The 19,975-nt window shown below is 52.2% G+C and overlaps 1 protein-coding gene across 1 annotated transcript in view; it reads right to left on the bottom strand.

The window, feature by feature from the left end:
* BCL7A (BAF chromatin remodeling complex subunit BCL7A) overlaps positions 1–19,975 on the bottom strand; it is a gene marked incomplete at its 5' end in the record, with an annotated part of 34,751 nt that overhangs the window by 9,426 nt on the left and 5,350 nt on the right. Inside the window, 3 exons of the mRNA XM_040443470.1 lie at positions 4,569–4,736; positions 10,063–10,159; positions 13,384–13,465. Of these exons, the coding sequence (XP_040299404.1) occupies positions 4,569–4,736; positions 10,063–10,159; positions 13,384–13,465 (347 nt within the window). The remainder of the gene's footprint in view (positions 1–4,568; positions 4,737–10,062; positions 10,160–13,383; positions 13,466–19,975) is intronic.

Genomic DNA, 19,975 nt, shown 5'->3' with positions numbered 1-19,975 from the left:
AGAAAGAAAGAAAGAAAGAAAGAAAGAAAGAAAGAAAGAAAGAAAGACAGACAGACAGACAAGAAAGGAAAAGAAAAAGAAAGCAGATTGGTAGTTGCCATGGGTTAGGGCTGGGGGGAAGGGGAAGTGAGTTTATGGGCACAGAGTTTCCTTTTGGGGTGACAGAAATGTTTGGAACTGGTCAGAGTTGAATTTTATCTCCATTTTTTAAAAAAGTAAAAGAGGTCTCTGCTGGTGTTATATTCTATTTCATAATACGTGTTTGCTTTAGCAAATACCATCAATTGTTATTGTCCTCTAGCCTGCAGACCGGACAAGGAGGTTCAGAAATCATGGCCAGTCACCCAGTCATGCTGAGCCCCTGCCTGGCCTGAGAGCTCACGGAGCACTCTAAGGCTCGGTGCAGCGCTGGTGCTGGAACTCACCCAGGGGAAATTATTTTCCTAGGGCCTAAATTTAGTCCAGTGAGTTTGGACATTATGTCATTCCCTGAGCTCACTCAGCAGTAAACAAGTTCAAAGCAAGGTCAACAGCTGGCGACCAACCTGCCCTGTCCTGCAGGCAGCGTGCACCCACCTGGGAGGCCTCCAGGCCTTTCTCATGGGGGCTCCCCCAGCTGTGGCGCCCCCCCCCCCCAACCCCGCCCCGGGCGATGCTGCGCAACTGTGCGTGCCCAGTGGCCCGGGGTCGCCAGAAGAGGACCCTGGTGTGGTTTCCTGGACCAGGAAGGCTTTTGGTGGTAGTGGGGGGAGGGGTGGGTAGTGGTAATAGTTACCAAAATGTGGCAACCGTGGAAGCAACAGCCCAAGAAGCGATTCCTGAAGTAGAGCTTTAACCGGCCTTCAGGGAAAGGAGCTGCAGATCCCAGACGTGGGAGGAACGCGGGAGAAAGCAGGCAGGATGGGGCGCACGGGGGCATCACCTCCCCTCGCTCACCAGGCCCCTCCTACACAGCGGGCTCCGACCCTTTGCTTCCCTTCCTGCCCCGTTCCTTGGAGGGACCTGACGGGGGAGGCAAGTTTTACTGGTCTCATGTCGGCCCAGCTGTGACCAGCGCGTCCCGTCCCCGGGCCTGGCCCCCTGGTTCCACCGCCCTCTGCCCGCAAAGCCACAGGGAGCCCAGGAAGGCACTGGGGGCCTCTGTAGGGACAAGGGGATGCCCACCCGAAAGGCCCGCGTCAAGCTTCCTACGATGGTGGCTCTCGACTGAAGACGATTTTGCCCCTCACGCAACGGGGGGCGTTTGGCAGGGTCTGGAAACATCTTTGGTGTCACAACCAGGGGTGAGGGAAAGCCAGGGATGCTCCTCAACATCCCGCCACACACAGAACGGCCCCACAGCAAAGACTCATCTGGCCCCAAGTGCCGCAGTGCCGAGGCTGAGAAACGCTGCCCAGCCACCGCCTCTCTGGAGGAAACTGTGGGATCCGGCCAAATTTTAAATGCCCGTACCTCTGACTGAATACACAGTCCGCGATCCTTCAGCTCCATTGCACCTGGGCACAGACGCAAAGATGTGTGGACAAGGCTCCACGCGGGACCGGGTACGGAAAACACAACACATCGCCCCCCCACCCCCACCCAAAACAACCCAAATGACCATCGATACGGGGACTATTTAAATGAATTAGGACACATGCACACCTCTGCATATGAAGCTGGCAAAGAGAGTAAGACAAACCTGTACGTGCTGACACGGAACAATCTCCATGGTGATTGTTAAGGGAAGTATTCTTAAAAAAGGGAGGTTATAATCTCATATAGATTTTTCTAGGTGCACAGACTATTTATTTCGGAGGGCCACAACACAGGCTCAACAGGGGTCCTCCCTGACGAGGAGGACACCAAAGGCTCCGGGTGCGGGGCTGTCCAATCTGTGTCCTAACACTGAACTGTTTCACTCAGTTACCTGCACCCCACCCTAGCCTGCCCACGGGCCTACCTGGCACATGAGCACCTTCCTCACGCCTGGCTGGCCTGCCCCTTCCCCAACCCATCCCCAGGCACTGCCCCTCGGCCTCTCCTGCTTGCACTGTTCATTCCCCCCCATTCCCGCTCATCCTTCAAGCCTCACTCAGGGAGCACCTCCTCCAGGAAGCCTTTCCTGAACTCCTTAGGCTCCCTTTTCTTACCGTCTAGCACAGCAGGAGCCATGAACTCAAAAGCCCCCTTAAGGGCCAGGCAGTGCCATGAATGAGTCAGAGAAGCTGTTCAGTTCAGACACAAATAAAAAAAAAATCTAAAGGAATGCTCTTCTGTTCCTCTAAGAAACATATATTCGCCCAACCTCTCAGACTTTTACTTTTCTACTTTTGATAGTGAAATTGGTTCAAAAAGCAACTTAGTTTTTCCTTTAAATGTGCAATAAGAAAAGTAACAGTGATCGTGGAGTGACACGGGCTACTACTCTTGGGCCTCAGTGTCAGGGAGACAATAGGGAGTGGTGGGGAGTGTGGTAACTGGCAAGGGTGGCTCCGCTCATCCTCCCTGGAAGGGCAGCCACATCTCTGTTTAACCAGTCGCTGCTCCACAGAGAGCAGACCCAGTATTGTCAGATCTTCTGATTTTTCAAGAGGTGGAAATCAATCTTACTTTAAGCAAAATTGTTTTAAGGTTAAATTTTTGACATCAGGTGCCTGGATGGCTCATCGGTTAAGTGTCGACTTCGGCTCAGGTCATGATCTCATGGTTTGTGAGTTGGAGCCCCACATCAGCTGTGCTGACAGCTCAGAGCCTGGAGCCTGTTTCAGATTCTGTGCATCCCTCTCTCTCTGACCCTCCCCCCCTCGCACTCTGTGTATGTGTGTGTGTGTCTCTCTCTCTCAAAAACAAATAGACATTTAAAAAAAGTAGAATATGGAGGCACCTGCATGGCTCAGTTGGTTAAGCAACCGGCTTAGGCTCAGGTCATGATCTCGCGGTTCATGGGTTCAAGCCCCGCACTGGGCTCTGTGCTGACAGTTCAAACCGGGAGCCTGCTTTGGATTCTGTGTCTCCCTCTGGATTCTCTGCCCCTTCCTTGCCTGCTCTCTGTCTCCCTCTCTCTCTCTCAAAAATAAACATTAAAAATTAAAAAAAATAGAATATGTTTGAAATAAAATTTTGACATCAAATTCAAAATAAAAATAAAAATACCACCAGGCCCATGACCACACCCACACACCACACGCTGGATCTAGTCTGTCTCTGACCTCTGGGTGGGTGGGGGAGGGGGTCTCAGTCTCAGTTTTGGTGTCTCTCTGCCCTGCTTCCCTCTGAGTGCTTGTGGGGCAGGAAGCAGGGCTTAGCTGTGAGTGGCGCCGAGCCTCACACAGGGTGGGTGTGGGAAAGTGTGTCAAAGGGAACGGGGTTGGAATTGCCTCCATGGCCCAGAGAGGCCTTCCTCCTGAGAAGCCCCACTCCCTCCCCAAGCACAGAGAAGCCTGGACTCTAGGCCGGCCGCCCTCCCTGTCAGGAAAGCTCAGCCGTGTGCAGGGGCTCCAGCCGCAGCTGGCCCTTCATGGATGCTAGCAAGGCCATCCCCCCAGGTGCTGGGGGTCACCCTCCGGTCCCCGCTCCGCCCAGGTACTCCCGCCTTGGACCTTCAAAATATACCTCAATTATCAGACAATCAAAACCTACGGACCTATCTTAGGTGCGATGATGGTACTTGTGATGAGGGAAGAAAAGATTCTTATTTTTGAGAGATGCGTGAAGTGTTCAGGGACGGAATGCCGTAAGATCTGTAACTACTTTCAAATGGCTCCCCCCCAAAATATTTATAGACAAAGCAAAACCAATTAAGAATTGCCCAATTCAGCTGACATATATGGGAGAGTACACTATTCATTTTTCTCGATGTTTGAAAAATTTCAAGAGTCGAGAGATCTCAAAATAGACAAAAATAAACCGACATACACAGATTCGAGTACATATACGTCCTCTATGACAAGACTGCTTCTTGCCACCCTCTTCCATCCGGATGACTGCAGTAGCCCTACCATCTGTGCTCGATCACAGTTAACCAAAGTGACCCTCTAGCCCACAGTGCTCAATCCCAGTGGCTCCTGCCTCACTTGGCATGGAAGCCAGGTCTGTTTAGTGGCCTACGAGACCCCCATACTCGAGGTCCTGCCTCCTCTCCTCTCATCTCACTTTGTAAACCCCTCATCCGCACTTCCCCAGCCACTGAGCACACTCTTGCCTCAGGGCCTTTGCACTGCCCATTCCCTCCTGCCCAGAGTTCTTTTCTTCCACTTATCCACATGGTTTGCTCCCTTACCTAATTTTAGCCAAATTTGCTCTAATGTCACCCTATTTAAAATTGAAACACTCCCCATAATTCATCAAGACTCTCCATTTCCCTTTCTTATAGTTTTCCACAGCTCCTATCTTCTAAAAACTAGACTGCCGCATTTTTAAATTGCCCCACAAGAATATGAGCTAGTCTAGGCATTACCCTGCTTCTACTTGTACTGTGACCTTCTAGGGGCGGTCACGTGGCAGGGCCTCCTAGAGACCCATCAGCGAACTACAGGAAGGCTGGCTGAAGACAGGCCCCTCTGATCCCAGGCCCCAAGGGCACATACCTTCGGCCCCAGGGAGCTCCTTCCCATCTGCCTGGGTCTCATCTGCCTTGGTGTCAGTGCCTTCGCCGGGCACAGCCGAGGTGGGCTCGGGAGCAGGGCTTGAGTTACTGCTGTTCTCCTGTTTGATGGGGGAGGCATCTGCTATGGAGCTCTGGTTGCTGTTATCATCTGCACAGGGGGGAACAGAACCACAGGGTGAGATCCCGCAGCTGCTGGGGAAAGGTGGGCTGGGGGCTCAGCCTCCCCAGGTCTCAATGCCTGCAGCCCCACAGGACGCTCTCCCAGGGAAGGAGGCACTTGCCCCGCCCTCAAGACCTCTGAGATGACCCACCCAGAGCTGTCCCACATGTCCTAAGAGGAAAAGGCTTCTAGGAGCCTGCCTGAACTTCCCCTGCGGGCTTGGGCCCGTGTTTGGGGGCAGCCAGCTGCAGACAGCGGCCTCACACATTTTAAGTCTTTGAGGGACATTTAAGACCTCTCTTATGGGTTGAAGAAGCCAGACTTGTGCACTTGGCTCTGTAGCAAGACAAAGGCTGAAGCGTGGTTCGTGTGTGAGGCAACACTGCCAAAAAAAAAAAATGTTCTGTTGATCTAATCAAGTGTCTAGACCAACTTCCACTTGATACAAAGTAAAAGGGGGAGAGGAACATGTTAGCAGAAAGCAGGCTATTCCACAGGACAGTCAGACCAGGCTCAAGTCAAAACCATTGATTAAAAAAGAGACAGAGAGGGGCGCCTGGGTGGCGCAGTCGGTTAAGTGTCCGACTTCAGCCAGGTCACGATCTCGCGGTCCGTGAGTTTGAGCCCCGCGTCGGGCTCTGGGCTGATGGCTCAGAGCCTGGAGCCTGTTTCCGATTCTGTGTCTCCCTCTCTCTCTGCCCCTCCCCCGTTCATGCTCTGTCTCTCTCTGTCCCAAAAATAAATAAACGTTGAAAAAAAAAAAATTTAAAGAAAGAGACAGAGAGCGGGAGGGAGGGAGGGAGAGAGGGAGAGAGGAGAGGAGAGAGAGAAGTTAGGAAGATTATAAAAAGAAATTTAAGAGGGGCCCCTGGGTGGCTCAGTGAAGTCGGCTCTTGACCTGGGCTCAGGTCATGATCTCACAGTTCATAAGATGAAGCCCCACTCTGACAGCACAGAGCCTGCTTAGGATTCTCTCTCTCCCTATCTCCCTGCCCCTCCCCTGCTCGTGCTTTTTCTCTCTCAAAATCAATAAATAAACATTAAAAAAAAAAAAAAAAGTTTAGAGGCTTAATAACTGGAGTGCCTGGGTGGCTCAGTCAGTTAAGCATCCGACTTCGGCTCAGGTCATGATCTCACAGTTGGTGAGTGGGAGCCCCAGGTCGGGCTCTGTGCTGACCAGCTTGGAGCCCGGAGCCTGCGTTGGATTCTGTGTCTCTCTTTCTGCTCCTCCCCATCTCGTGCTCTGTCTTTCTCTCAAAAATAAACATCAAAATTTTTTTTTAAAAAACAAATGAATAAACGTTAAAAAATTTATGAGATTTAACAACTAAATAGGACATGTGAAAACTAGATTCTGTTTTGAACGTGCCAGCTTGTAAGGGGCATTTTGGAACAACTGGGGAATTTGAATATTTGAATATAGTCTGGAGTTTAGAAGATACTACTGTTACTTTTGTTAGGAGTAAACACGGCACACCGGGTGTATAGAAATGCCATTTATTAGTGACGGGTTCAGCCATGTACTTCAGACACAAGGTGGGGAAACTGATTTTAAAAGGCTTCAGTACAGGTTGCCTACGATTGTCAGAGCTGTGCAATTTTTATATGTAGATTACATTTCAATTAAAAAAAACTTAACACATCAGGGGCGCCTGGGTGGCTCAGTCGGTTAAGCGTCTGACTTTGGCTCAGGTCATGATCTCACAGTTCATGAGTTTGAGCTCTGCGTCGGGCCCTGTGCTGATAGCTCAGAGCCTGGAGCCTGTTTCAGATTCTGTGTCTCCCTCTCTCTCTGACCCTACCTGCTTCACACTCTGTCTCTCTCTCAAAAATAGATAAATATTAAAAAAAAAAAACAAAAAAAACCCACCTTACACATTAAAGAAACAGATGAGGCAAACATGGCATGTAAGGGAAAACCTAGATGGCAGGTGAATGAAGTTCATCACGCGATTCCTCCTACTCTTCTCTGCTATGAAATTTTTCATGAAAGAAAAAGGAACAGTTATTTGGGCACATCCTGGGCACCCACCACGTGTAGGCGCTGGGCAAAAACATCTACAGTCACATCGCCTATCCTCCCGACAACCTGCCAGGTAGGAGCTGTTACCTCCTTCACTTATAGAGGGGGAAACTGAGGCTCTGACGGGCAGAGCCCCTTCATCAGGCTGGTCTGCCCCACTCTAAACTCAACCTGCTGACGAAGCAGTTACACAGTCCCAGCCAGGTAAAGTGCATCTGACTCTTTTTTTTCTTTTAATCAATTTTTTATTTATTTAGTTTTTATTTCTTTATATTGAGAGAGGGAGAGAAAGAGACCAAGCACCAGTGGGGTAGGGGTAGAGAGAGGAGAGAGAAACTCCAAGCAGGCTCCGTGCTGTCAGTGCAGAGCCCGACATGGGGGCTCGAACTCACGAACTATGAAATCATGACCTGAGCTGAGATCAGGAGTCAGACACTTCACCGACGGGGCCTGGGCACCCCGCATCTGATTCTAAGTGTCCTTGTTACAGAGAAGTATTCTCTTGCGAATTCTGGGACTTAAAAAAAAAAAAAGTACACTCTCCTGATTTACCTTTCAAGAACATCTAAACCTCCTATGCCAAGCTATGTGTGCCTATGTCTCAAGAGGCACAGAAGGCAAAGGCCCGACCCACGGGTCCCAGCATGAAGTTGTGGTAAGAATGACAAAAAGCAGGAATGTTTAACAAGTTAGTTGCCCGAGCCTAGCCTGGTCACCTAGGAACTGCATGATGCTGACACTCAACACTGGTAGGATCTCTGACACTAAACACGCGGCTGCAGGTGGCCACTGCCCCCACCTGGAACCTTCCAGATCATCCTGTCCAGGTGCACATGCTTCCTTGCCTTTGTACACATACATGTCCTGCGGCTGGACTTGGTCTTGGCTGCACACGTACTAAAATGGAAGGGATGCCAAGAAGGTGAGTGAGGCTCCTTCCATCAGGGATGCTTACTCAACAGTCCATATTTTTCTGGAGAGTAAGCCTGGGCTGGTGTCCACACACTTGGATTCTGCCCAAAGGACCTCATAGGCCAGCACTGGCATTTATGACCTTCCCAACCCTGGGTGAGCTGCATCACCTGTCCAAGCCTTTGTTTCCTCATCGGCACAAAGGGGCTTGTTTGCAGGATGAAATGAGGTAAGGCACGAAATAGGCTTAGCAAGATGCTTGGCACATTGTGACAGCTCCTTAAATGTCAGCTACGAAACATGCCAAGGCTTTTAAGGGATTATCTTATAGAATACTTACAATGACCTTATTGACCTTATGAAGGAGGTGTTACCATTCCTATTGGATGGACTGAAAACAGACCTGAAAGGTTATGTGTTCAGGATCTAGCCCAGGTTCACAAGCTACAAAGAGATCCCAGGGAGTCAGATGGGAACCCAGGTGGGATCTTGTCCTCTGCTGTAAAAGGCTCTCACCTGTGAACCAGGTTGAAGGGTGTGTGTGTGTGTGTGTGTGTGTGTGTGTGTGTGTGTGTGTCTTCTCAATCCCTAGAGAGTGGGGACCTAACCAGTGTCAGGGAGACAGGTTACGTCCCAGCTCAAATACCTAATTGTGAAAAGGAAAGGATTCAACTGTAATTGCATAGCCAGTAAGGGGCTTTCTTGACACACAGCCGTCAGCAAAACCCTTCTGTGCTTTTCTGAACCCAGTTCAGCAACAAGCAAGACTCCCTGCCCTCGGAGCTTGTGACTGTGTTTTCCAGACTGGTCGGTCAGTTTGGGAAAATGGGGAAGTTCAATGGCATTCTTTCCCTGGAGCAAAACGGCCCTGGAGCCAGAGGAGTAGAAACTCGATCAAACCAATATTCCGTGTTGATTTACTTATTTATCTAATGCCACGTTGGTGTACAAAAGGCTTGGGTAGTCAAAAAGACAAAGACATTGATATTGGGATCGAGAGGTGGGGAAGGGGTGCCTGGGTGGCTCGGTCTGGTAAAACGTCCAACTCTTGGTTTCAGCTCAGGTCACGATCTTGCAGTTCGTGAGTTTGGGCCCCTCGTTGGGTTCTGTGCTGACAGTGCGGAGCCTGCTTGGGATTCTGTCTCCTTCTCTCTGCCCCTCCCCGGCTCATGCAGACACGCACACACACACACACTCTCACTCTCTCAAAATAAATAAGTAAAAACTTAAAAAAAAAAAAAAAAAGAGGGAGAGATGGGAAAAGGCAAGTGGTTCAAGCTCTTCTACTGGCCAGCCAGGCAGGTGGCCTCCTAAAGAAACAGCTGCTGCCACCTCGGGGGAGCACACTGCTAGGGTTTCTGGGTCTGGCTTCTCACGGGATAGCAGAAATGCAGGTTTCCTGACTTATAAATAACAGAAACTCAATTTTTCAGACATTTCATGTTTGAATCTCTAAGGTCAGAAATCAGGCAGTGGTTTTCCTTGGAGGGGTGGGGACAATCAAGGAGGGACAGCAGGGGGACTGAGGGATATTCTGGGCTTGATCTGGGCTGGTTACACAGATGGATGTAGTCTGTATACACATCGTGGAGCCATATACTTATGATCTGTGCCTTTCCTTTCAGTTAAAAAGGTAAAACAGGGGGCACCTGGGTGGCTCAGTCGGTTGGGTATCTGACTTCAGCTCAGGTCATGATCTCGCGGTCCATCAGTTCGAGCCCCGCGTCGGCTCTGTGCTGATAGCTGGAGCCTGGAGCCTGCTTCAGATTCTGTTTCCCTCTCTCTCTCTGCCCCTCCCCTGCTCATGCTCTGTCTCTCTCTCAAAAAAAAACAAACATTTAAAAAAAAAAAGTCAAAACAACTGCAGACTGGCTAAAGCAGGTCTCCAGCCTGGATTCAATCAGACAACTGGTTGGGTGTCACTTGTGAAATAAGACAGCAAAGGAAGTTAGGAGGATATCAATGTGGAAGGCAGGTCCCCGGGACCCAGAGTGATAACACGATGTCAAAAATCCAGTTTCCAGTTTCCCAGCAGCCAAAGCAAAATAGGAAATGGAAAATATAGTCATTTTTATGATACGGCAGGCCTAGGAGGGGAAAAAGTACCCCCCAAAAAGTGCCTGAGCACACAGGGCTGAGAGGTCATCTCCTGTGAGGTCTGTGTCCCTGGGTGAGAAGGTCTCTGGCTTGTTGTATGTTTCTTGGCTCGCTGTGCTGGGAACAGAAGTTTCTTCTCCTCCACGGAGCCTTCTCCCGGGCACATAGAGGCCTCCTCGTACTGCCCAACCCTCCTACCTTGCCTGGAATGTGAACAAACCTGCTGTTGAGAACAAAACCTCAGTGCTCTGCCACAGCCCAGCGCCTGGCAGGGGAGCTCACCGTGCATGTCCATCATCCCTGGGGAGGAGCTGTTCTCCGGAGTGGTCACCTCTGAGCCACACTTCTCATCTTTGCCCTTTTTCTTGTTCTTGTTCTTCTAGAGGAGAAAATGGAGCAGAAACCAAGTCACCACATTGTGTGTGCATGCGTGAGCAAGCCCCCCGGGGGGTGATATGAATATTTTATTCAGCTGGTTCGTCCTGGAGCCTGCAAGCCTCTGGAGGGCTCTCCTTGGCCTGCATTTGAACATGTCCCATTAGAGGCCTCACCTGCAGAAGGGAGGATTCTGGGGCTGGACTGGGAGGCTGGGAACAAAAAAAACCTGCCTTGTTTGTGGGGTCAGCACCGGCAGGCATGCAAACACCCTGGCTTATGGGAATTTCCTCCACTGCCAGGAGAACATCTGGGGAAAAGGCCAGAGTCACCCTGCCCAGAGCAGGTACAGTGATGCCAGGTGAGGGATGGAGAAGACACAGGTCACGCACTTTCACTATCTGCAGGCCCCGGGGCTGCCTTTCTCGAATAGTCGGCTGACTCCCAGAACCACATTGGAAGGCCAGGTGAGGAGGGAAATCCCAGAGAGGAAGGAGGGAGAAGAGGATGCTTTCCGTGTGCAGTTCTGTTTTGGTGTTTGCTATTGTTGTTGTTTTTCTTTACAGATGGAACAGAATCCTGTTAGAAATGACCTGTGTCCAGTGGTAAGAGACTCATTATATTATGGCATATTCTCTCAATGTAATGTAATGCAACATTTACAGAGAATAAGGCAGCTCTTTGTGTACTGACGTGGAATGATCTACAAAAATATCAGCATATTGGAATATCTCAGTACCTTCAAGATGTATACAAGGAAGGTTCCAGAACGTGGGAAGAGACCACTAGTAACGGAAAGAAAAGGACACACGAACATGTGTCCACACGTGTGTTTGCGTGCACTCTCTCTGGAAGGATAAACAAACGCTGGTCACCTCCAAGGAAAGGAGCTGGGTGGTGTGGGGGGGCCTGCGCAGGGATGGGAAGCAGATTTACGAAAAGATATGTATGTATTTGGGAAAGGTAGCATTTGAGGAACATGCATACCTATGGATAAAAAGTAGATTGGTGGACTCCAGGACCTTGTGGGGGGGGGGGGGGACAGGAGTGACTGCTAACAGGTGTGAGTTTTGTTTTTGGGGTAATGAACATATTCTGGATTTACAGCAGCGATGCTACATGGATATATAGTAACACTGACTCGCATATCTTAGAAGAGTGAGTTTTATGGCATATGAATGGTCTTCGTTTAAAAAGCATTTTTAAAGTAATACTTGAACTTTGTAAAATGGTTTCCCTACTTAAGAGAAAACAACTTTCAAGAGTTCTGAAGTAAAAAAAAAAGGGGGGGGGGCAACCATGTCGCAATTGGGTGTTTAAAAAAATAGAAAGCAAACCCTCCACCATACAGGTTTCTGGCCACAGCCACCAGAGATTCCGATTCAGCTATCTGGGGTGGGGCCCAGGATCCTGCATTTCTTCAAGATTCCCAAGGGATCAGATACTCAGCCAGGTGTGGGACCCATCGCCCTGGAGAGAAAGGGGGTAGGGGAAACATTGTACATCATGGCTCAGAGACAATAGCAAATTAGCATTGTTCGAGCTCCGTCTGCACAGCCGTGCTGGCTGGGTTAAGTTCTCTCGGTTTGATGTATTGCTTTTACACTGTAGCAGAAGCCTCAGGAGCTAGATATTGCTGCCCCACTGCACAAAAAAGGGAACTCGGGCCCAGCAAGTTGGGGTCACCTGTCTGACATCACAGGTTAATCAAGGGTAGCCTGTCCCAAACCTCTTTGCCCAGCCCGGAGCTGCCCTGTCCTTCCCGACAGCCCATATATTATACTTTCTCCTTGATCACTATCCATTTTGGCACTTCCCTGATGTCTGTTTCATGCTATTCTATAATTATCTTTCCCAACGAGATTATAAATTCCTTGAGAGCAGGGACCATGTCTTCTCAAATGCAACCGGCGTTTATATAAAACACCTAATGATGTGCAAGGCACAGACATGGGCCAGAGCCAGGAGCTGCCTTCGAGGAGCTGGCTGCACCCTTCTCTCCCCTCCAGGACAGCCAGCACCAAAGGCTGCAATGGGCTGGGTCTCAGGGCCTCTGGGGAAGGCGACCCTGGTGGCTCCATGAGCCCAGGCCAGAACCAGAAAGGGTGACAAACACCGGCGTTCTCGGCCCAGCACCAACCTACCCGGAGGTGAGCAGGTGATCACAGGGTCAAGAATGGAGCCTCAGCCCTGTCTGAAGACCCAAAACAGGTCACTGAAGATGGGGGAGGGAAGCTCAGCTCTGCCTTTAGGGCCCCCTAGAAACCCACCAATCACGACCACGTCACCCCAGAAGCAAAGGGGGCCACGCAGCCTACTGTGGGCCGTCTTCCTGCAGGAGAAGACTGTGTGCGCAAATAGGGAAGGCGTTCCAAGCGGGAGGAACAGTCCATGCCAAGGGCTGTAGGTGGGGTCATTCTGGATGTTGACCAGAAGTAAGAGTAGCTGATCTGGGGTCTAACTGGACTGGGAGCCACGAAGCTGAAACACTGTCTGTGATGTGGCAACACTGTCAGCAGTCCCTGGGTGAGATGAGGCACAGCTGCAGGGGCTCCCTCTAGTGGTTGGAGCCAGGGGGGGCGCCCCCCCGCCACAAGCCCCCCAAGAGTGGCTGTGTTCCCCCTACCAAACCCTCTCACTCGGGCTCGCCAGCAGCTCCAACCACCAGAAGGCTCTCCGACAGCAAAGAGAGCATGTGCTTTGGTGTCACACAGCTCTGACGCTTGCTGTGTGATTCTGGGAAAATGGCTTCACCTCTCTGAGGCTGTGTCCTTACTTGTACAAATGGGATAAAGACAGCAACTCCACAGAACTGGCACGAGAAATACGAGGCAATGCCTGGCAGGTGGTCAGGTGCTCAGAAACAGCGGTGCTACGATGATGGGACAAGGCCTGCTTGTCTGTGGATATGCCATCTCCAAACCGTGGTGCCCAGGGCACTAAGGCATGTTCCCACCGGCAAACTGTGGAGCCCTCGGTCCAGAAGAGATGACTTGTGGGGGACACTCCCCACCTATGTGACGGCCAAACTCTGGGCTGGACCGTGAGTGAGGAGCACACAGGTGCAGCATCCTTTCTAGCCCGAAGCTGGGTCCTTGTACCTCCCAGGTGGCCTTGGCCCCAGGTTGCACACTGGTGGGCAGTGGCAGGCAACGCCTTCTCCCTGTGGTGGGGAGAGCATGGACGGATGGACGGCCCGACCCCAGGGAGCCAACCCTGCATACTCACATCATCCACCTTTGGCTCTGTCACAGGGACCCACTTGTAGATTCGCAGGGACGTGTCACCCACAGTCACCCACTTCTTCTCCCTGCAGAAGATGAGGAAGAGCCCATTACCAGGGGGTTTCCGGGGCAGGGCCCTGCTCACCCCTCGTGGGGGACACAGGCCGCACAGCCTTGGAGTAGCTGCGACAAAGGGGCTGGTCAACTTGGGGCTAAGGGAGTGTACTCTACATCACTCTAGATCTAGTAGCTAGGGGACCCCAGGCGAGTCACTTCACCAAGTCAAGCCTCAGTTTTCCCATCTGTTGGACCACAGAGGGTCACTAATCTCTCCAGGCTGCCATAAGGACTGCCATGCTGCCATGCATGAGACAGCATGTGTTAACAGCTTCCCCTCTGCCTTGAAGGATGCGCCTGGTTGACGCTGGGGTGTTGAGGGGCTGCCATTTAGGAGGACTCCTGTGGATGAAGGGAATTGGGCCCCGGGGTCCTCCAGCTTTGCCCCACACCACGGCCCACTCCAGGGAGCCAGTGAACTGGGCCACCCCAACCCCTGGGCAGCAGAGAGGGCATCAGGCCAACAGGGCATTTCCTTCTGGGTGGGGGCGCATATCTTCACCAAGGGCACCCGGGGGCTTACCCTGTCCTCCTGGCAATGCCTGTCAGGTCAGGGGAAGGGAGGCAGGAGCGGACAGTATGAGTGACCAGCCAGGGCTCTTTGGGCAAACGCCATCTGGAGCAGCCAAGGGGGGAACAGTGGAGCAAGGGCAACCCACACGGCCATGCCCTTGGCCCAAGGGTGATCCCCGGGCCTCGGCAGGTTGGCACGGCCCATACTGTGGGGCAGCAGGCAGCCAGAAGGATGCTCTGAGACCCCACTCCCCAGTTCTAAGACAGGCACGTGTTTCTGGGTCTCCCCTCCTAACACCCACCTCTGCACACTGCCCCCACCCCACCCCTGCCACATCCTGAACTCCTGGGGGACCGCGTCCAGGGTGGAGAGCAGCTACTAAAAGCAGGTTTATGGGTAAGGAGAAAACCACAAGCCATGAGAAGAACATGGGGTGACTGGTTTTCATTAAGGATAATAATTAACACCCTCTCCTCCACACCACTCTGCCTAAGCTACCATCACTCCCCTGGTGCCTGCCATAGCCTCCAAACTTTGGTCCCTGACCCCTGCAGTCAACACATGAGGTCATGTCACTTCCTGCCCCTAACACTGGGCATGGCCATGCACCTGATACCGAGGCTCAGAGGAAACTCCTGGAAGGAAAGCTGGGACTCCTGAACCGAGCAGTTTGGGCTCTAGGGTGCGCATTCCTGGCACCAGCCTCTGCCATCTAAGAAGTGGGAGGTCACAAAGGATCTCTCAACTGCTTCACGAGGACCTGAGCTGATTCAAGGAACCTGCCATGGAATGAGAGGGACAGATGCACACCAGGTACAGGCAGCACAGCAGCCAGGAGCCCTCGGCAATTTTAGGGACAAGGGTTCCACTAGAATGGAGATTTATGTGTGATGTGAGCACCTCCGTCTGGGAGCCACCAGGTACCTGCCCAGCCTCCCCTCCCTGGGTGGGTGGCCCTCACGTGCTGGAGTGACACAGTACAGCCACCTGGCACCCCTTTACCACACTCTGGGCACCTGGCGCACTCAAAACCAGCGAACCCAAACCACAGACATCTCCATTCCCCAAGCTGTGCCTGTTTGGATCCTACACACTTCCTGCTGGAAGAAGCCACAGTCAGGCTTTTATTTATTCTAGGATTATTTCTAGTGCTTTCTATGAGCTAAGCCCCATACACACTCTAATCTTCCGATAACCTTGAATGGCAGGAACAGTCACCTTCCCCATTTGACAGACAGAGAAACTGAGGCAGGAGGAGGTGAGATTGTTCTCTCCCCGGGGCTGGTGTTCAAAGCCTCCATGTGGCACTGCCTTTAGGAGAAGCTTCTCTGGCTTCTCTGGTTTTCATCCCTGCCCTTTTCAGCCCAGAAAGAATTAAGTAAAGACACATATCTAAGTCACCACCCACCCATCTCCTACGTCCTGGAAGCAGGATGGACGACTCATAATCCCCGTCTTTCCCCACGTCCATACTGAAAAATCAGAAGGTACCCGGAAGGGACAGGGGCGTTCCAAAGAACAACCTTGGTGACAAAGCAACAATCATAACAGACACTGTGTGCTGAAGGCTTACCTCTGCCAAGTGCTTTATTTACAATAAAGCCCTCTCCCCCTAAGACTGCCAACAAGCCTGCGAGAGGGGAACCAGTCTCACTCCATTTTAAGGATGGGAAACAAGATGCCCAGAGAGGTTACATAACTGCTTCATGGTCACACAGCTAGTCTGAGGCAGAACCTGGACCGGACACAGGCTCTGACCTTAGAGCCCACTCTATGCTGTTCTGTCTCCTGTGGAAAACCAGGAAATCATTCCACCGAGCACATGGGGACAGAAGCCGGATAAAGAAACACAAATTGCTAGAATCCCGTGCAAATGGCCAAAGGCACTCACTACCCGCAATCCCTGTCAACTGGCTTCCTCGGCCTGGGCCCCACTAGGTCAGCAAATCCAAGGTTTGGTGGTCTTAAAAACAAAAACAAAAACAAGAACAAAAGTAACTGACTTGCAAAACCTAGGCCATATCTCAAGGCAGAAAGTGGGCCAGCTCTGGGCCCTGCGGCCTGCACACGAGCCAAGACAAAGGTCCAGAGTCGCACGTGCTTCCCTGAGCGGTTGAGGGCCCTGAAGCTTCCAAGCTGACAACAGCCAGGTTCTCGTGCCTCCCTCTGCCCCAGCTGGTGACCCCTTGGCTTGAGTCCCCTAACTCACCCCAAAGATGAGAATCTTTTCTTCAGGAGTGCCTGGGTGGCTCAGTCGCTTCAAAGTCCGACTCTCGGTTTTGGCTCAGGTTGTGATCTCACGGTTTGTGAGTTCGAGCCCGGCATCGGGCTCTGCGCTGACAGCACGAGCCTGCCTGCCTGGGATTCTCTCTCTCTCCCTCGCTCTCTGCCCCTCCTCCACTCTCTCTGTCTCTCAAAATAAATAAACTAAAAAAAAAAAAAAAAAGAAAGGAACCTTTCTTCAGTTGCATATTCTACTGGACGCTGAGGGGCCACGGGACCCAGAGACAAGCACTAAGAACCCCCGCTCAGGAATGGACCTCGAAGGACTGCCCTTTGCTCAGCGGGCCAAGCAGGGACACCAGGCCCGGAACTCAGGGAGTCAGTCACTGAGCACGTAGCAGGGAGGACAAGAAGGGATTTCGCAGACACGACCCACAGGCTCTGGGCGTCCCCACCAGCCGGCAGCGCCCCAGGAAACAACACACGGGCTCGGGGAGAAGGAGTCCCTATCAGTCCCCTAAACCCATCATCCCAGAACGCGCTGCCCCGATCCTCCACGGGAGAATGAAGCTGTGCTCACTACTTCACGTCTAGGGTGGCAAACGAGCACCCCCAGGTAGGTTTTGTCAGGTCTGCATGTGGATTTACAAATGTGAATCACTGGCCAAACTCTAAGAAGAAAAAAGTCAGACTCCACACAAAAATCCAGATTCCTGACTACTCTCACACACACAGTGACCTGGCCACGAGGGGCCCACGTGCCTCAGGAGCAAGGGCTCTCTCAGATCCCCAGCGCTCACCCCAGCCTACAGGCATGGGCCCAGATTCACCAGTGGGCTGCATCCCCCACCTTGCCACAGAACTGCCCATGGGCACACCCTGAGCACCTGTGCCCTGCCGGGCCCTGGTTAACCAGCCAGGTAAGTACCTCTCAATTCCTCTCCGGACTTGGGCTTCTGGACAAAAGGGCAAATAGGGTCCCAGCTGTAGCAATAAAGCTCTAAACACGCCCCTGCCCCCCCCTGCACAGGCTCCCATATAAATCGCAAGCACCCATCGCAGATTTTCTAGGCCAAGATCAATTTCTAATGTTTTCCTGGGTGAAGGTCCAAGAGCTAGCCCAGGAGACCATCTTGGAGTCACTGCCCATGGGGGCCCTGATGACTCCCTCAAAGAGACTGAATCCCTCACTTTGTATTCACTTCCCAGGGCTAGTCCTCGATACCATTAGGAGAATGGTGTCGTCCTAACTAGGCCCGAGATCGCTTGACCTGCCCTGTACCTGGCAGGAGGGCACCCCCTAAGGTAATGAGATGAGGCCCTAAACACGGTCAAACTTCCTCCTCCCCCAGGGACCGGTGGGAAGTCTCCGGGGAACAGGCCTATCTCCTTCTTCGGTAAGTCACTGAGGGACCCTTCAGACCAAGGGCCCAGGGGTCGGAGGCCTCAGCCTACTTTGTGGTTCAAGCTTTTGTCTCCTGTCCAACGACCCCACTCCCCTGCTCTTCTGCACCCACACGGGGCCTCCTAACCCTGGCCCAGTTTCCCAAAAAGGGGCCTGCCATTTTGTTCTTCTTCCAGCCATCTTGTGGCTGCCTCCTAGCCTACCAGCCTGCCTTGCTGGGACCCCAGACAGGGGAGGAAAAAAGGCTGGCAGCTAGGGACAGGGTGGTCACGGCTGGCTGCTGTCCTTTTCTGGGGACAAGAGAAGGAAAGGGTTGGCAGAGGCGGGATTTTTAGGGGTCACCAGGGCTGAGAAGAAATACTATCCTAGGCTTCCAGGCTAAATGATATGACAGACACCTCTGTTCTCTGGATAAAATACAGGATGCTGCATTAAATTTGAATTTCAGATCTATAACAGTTTAATATAAGTAGGTCCCACATATTGCATGGGACATACTTACACTAAAAACTATACACATATATCATTTATTTTTTCAAACTAATTTCATTGTTTACCTAAAATTCAAATTTAACTGTGTGTCCTGTAATTTTATTTGCTAAATCTGGCAACCTGATGTCCCAGCCACTAGTTAAATGCATGGTTGGTGGCCACGCAGTTAATAAACAACCCAACGTCTCAAGGACTGACTGGAAGACCTATTCTAAAGGTGCAGCGGAGGTAAGATTCGGCTTCTCCGGGCTGGGAAAACCGTGGAAATAAGGCGAAGTCTATTTTGCTTAAAAGGGGCAGGGGGAAAAAAAAAATCAGCAAAACACATATTTTATGGAGTCCACCTTACAATAAGGGCACAGTAGTGACTGATCCTGTATGCAGGGCTAAGTGCTTTTGGAGACAAGAGCTTGTTCTAGGAGAGAGAAAGCAGCAAGGGACCCCTTGCTGCCGCGGTTAAAGGAGTTCCACAGTTTGCCCAAGGTCACGGCAAGGAAGTAAACTGGAGGCGCAGCCCTGAGATCCTTTATCATGACCTGTTTCCCAAAACACGGGCAGGGAGGGAAACACCCTCTTCTCCCCTTCCCCCAAACACAGGCCAGGTCCCAAAGTGGGCTCAGCAGCGTGGACAGCCTCCAGGCCGGCTGTTCCAGCGCCCACGGGGCAGAAAACCCCACAGCTCCATCTGCCCTCCCCGTGGAGCAGCTGGCAGACCCGGCCCTGCAGGAGCAGCTGGCAGGGTGCCTGAGCCCCTGCCCTGCTGGAAACCTGGAGCAGAAGGCCCCACCACGCCTCTTTGGAACAGAGAAAGGCGCCTTGCCCCCAGCCCCTCTCTCACCTCCAAGCCTTGACAGAGGGACTCAGGCCCAGACACTGGTTCTTTCTGTGCACAGGCACTAAGGCGGGGGGCCGACTCCAGCCTTCCCTCTGGGAATCCCACAGGAGAGGGAATTGTGGGCTTGTTTTCCTGTGTGTGTTTTGGCCTGCAGCTGTTTCTGCCATTTTTAAATGGCTCCAGTTGGGCAATGGGCACCCTGCGTGCCCCGGGAGCTCCCACAGTGTGGAAGACTTGGATCTCAACTTTGGAAGGGCTCCCCTTCTCACGGTTCTGAAAATTCTTTGTCCCATTGGAGCCAAACCCAGCCCTTGGCCGGGCATCCGGCCATCCGCAGGCAGCCCTTTCCATAGGAGGCCCGGGAGCACGTGGACTTTATTGATTTTCCTCTCGCCTTTTCTTGTTGGGTTTGACTCAGAAAGGACAGCTAACTTGTGACACGGCTAGGCTGCAGGCTCGCCCCCGGTGGTTTTTAGAGACCAAGGCGTTACTCGAGAAATGACACCCCTAAACGTAAACATACTCCACCGGGGGCCTGCCCCGTTTTTAGTCTTTAAATAAAGGGTCAGGACGAGCCCGCGGGGGCTGACACTCGAGAACCTCGCGGCTGCTCCTCTCCCTCCCTGACCCTGGTGAAGCCGTGGGAAAAAAATAATAAAGTTGAAATCAAGGAGCCAGGAGTTTTCAACAAGTCTGCCCCAACCTGGCGATGTGCTTGCGCCTGGGGCCTGGCCCGCGGGCCGATTCCGAGCCAGATCCCGATGAGGCCGCGAACACGTTCGGCCCCCCATTAATTACAGCAAGGCCACGCCGGACAGACTCCAACGTGAGCTCGAAGAACACGCACGGCCAACACCGAATCTCCTCTCCCCCCGCGCGGAGAACAAAAACAACGGCTCTCTCGGCAAAACAAACACGAGCCGCCGCTTTGGGAGAGGCAGACGCGGCCGAGGACCGGTTTCTGGCCAAAAAGATCCGCCCGCCGACCCCCCGAGCGCGGGCGCCAGCCG

Source organism: Herpailurus yagouaroundi, unplaced genomic scaffold, assembly GCF_014898765.1.
Source record: "Herpailurus yagouaroundi ecotype Mexico unplaced genomic scaffold, PumYag 191, whole genome shotgun sequence".
Classification (NCBI taxonomy): domain Eukaryota; kingdom Metazoa; phylum Chordata; class Mammalia; order Carnivora; family Felidae; genus Herpailurus; species Herpailurus yagouaroundi.
This window is presented reverse-complemented; position numbering and strand designations above follow the sequence as displayed.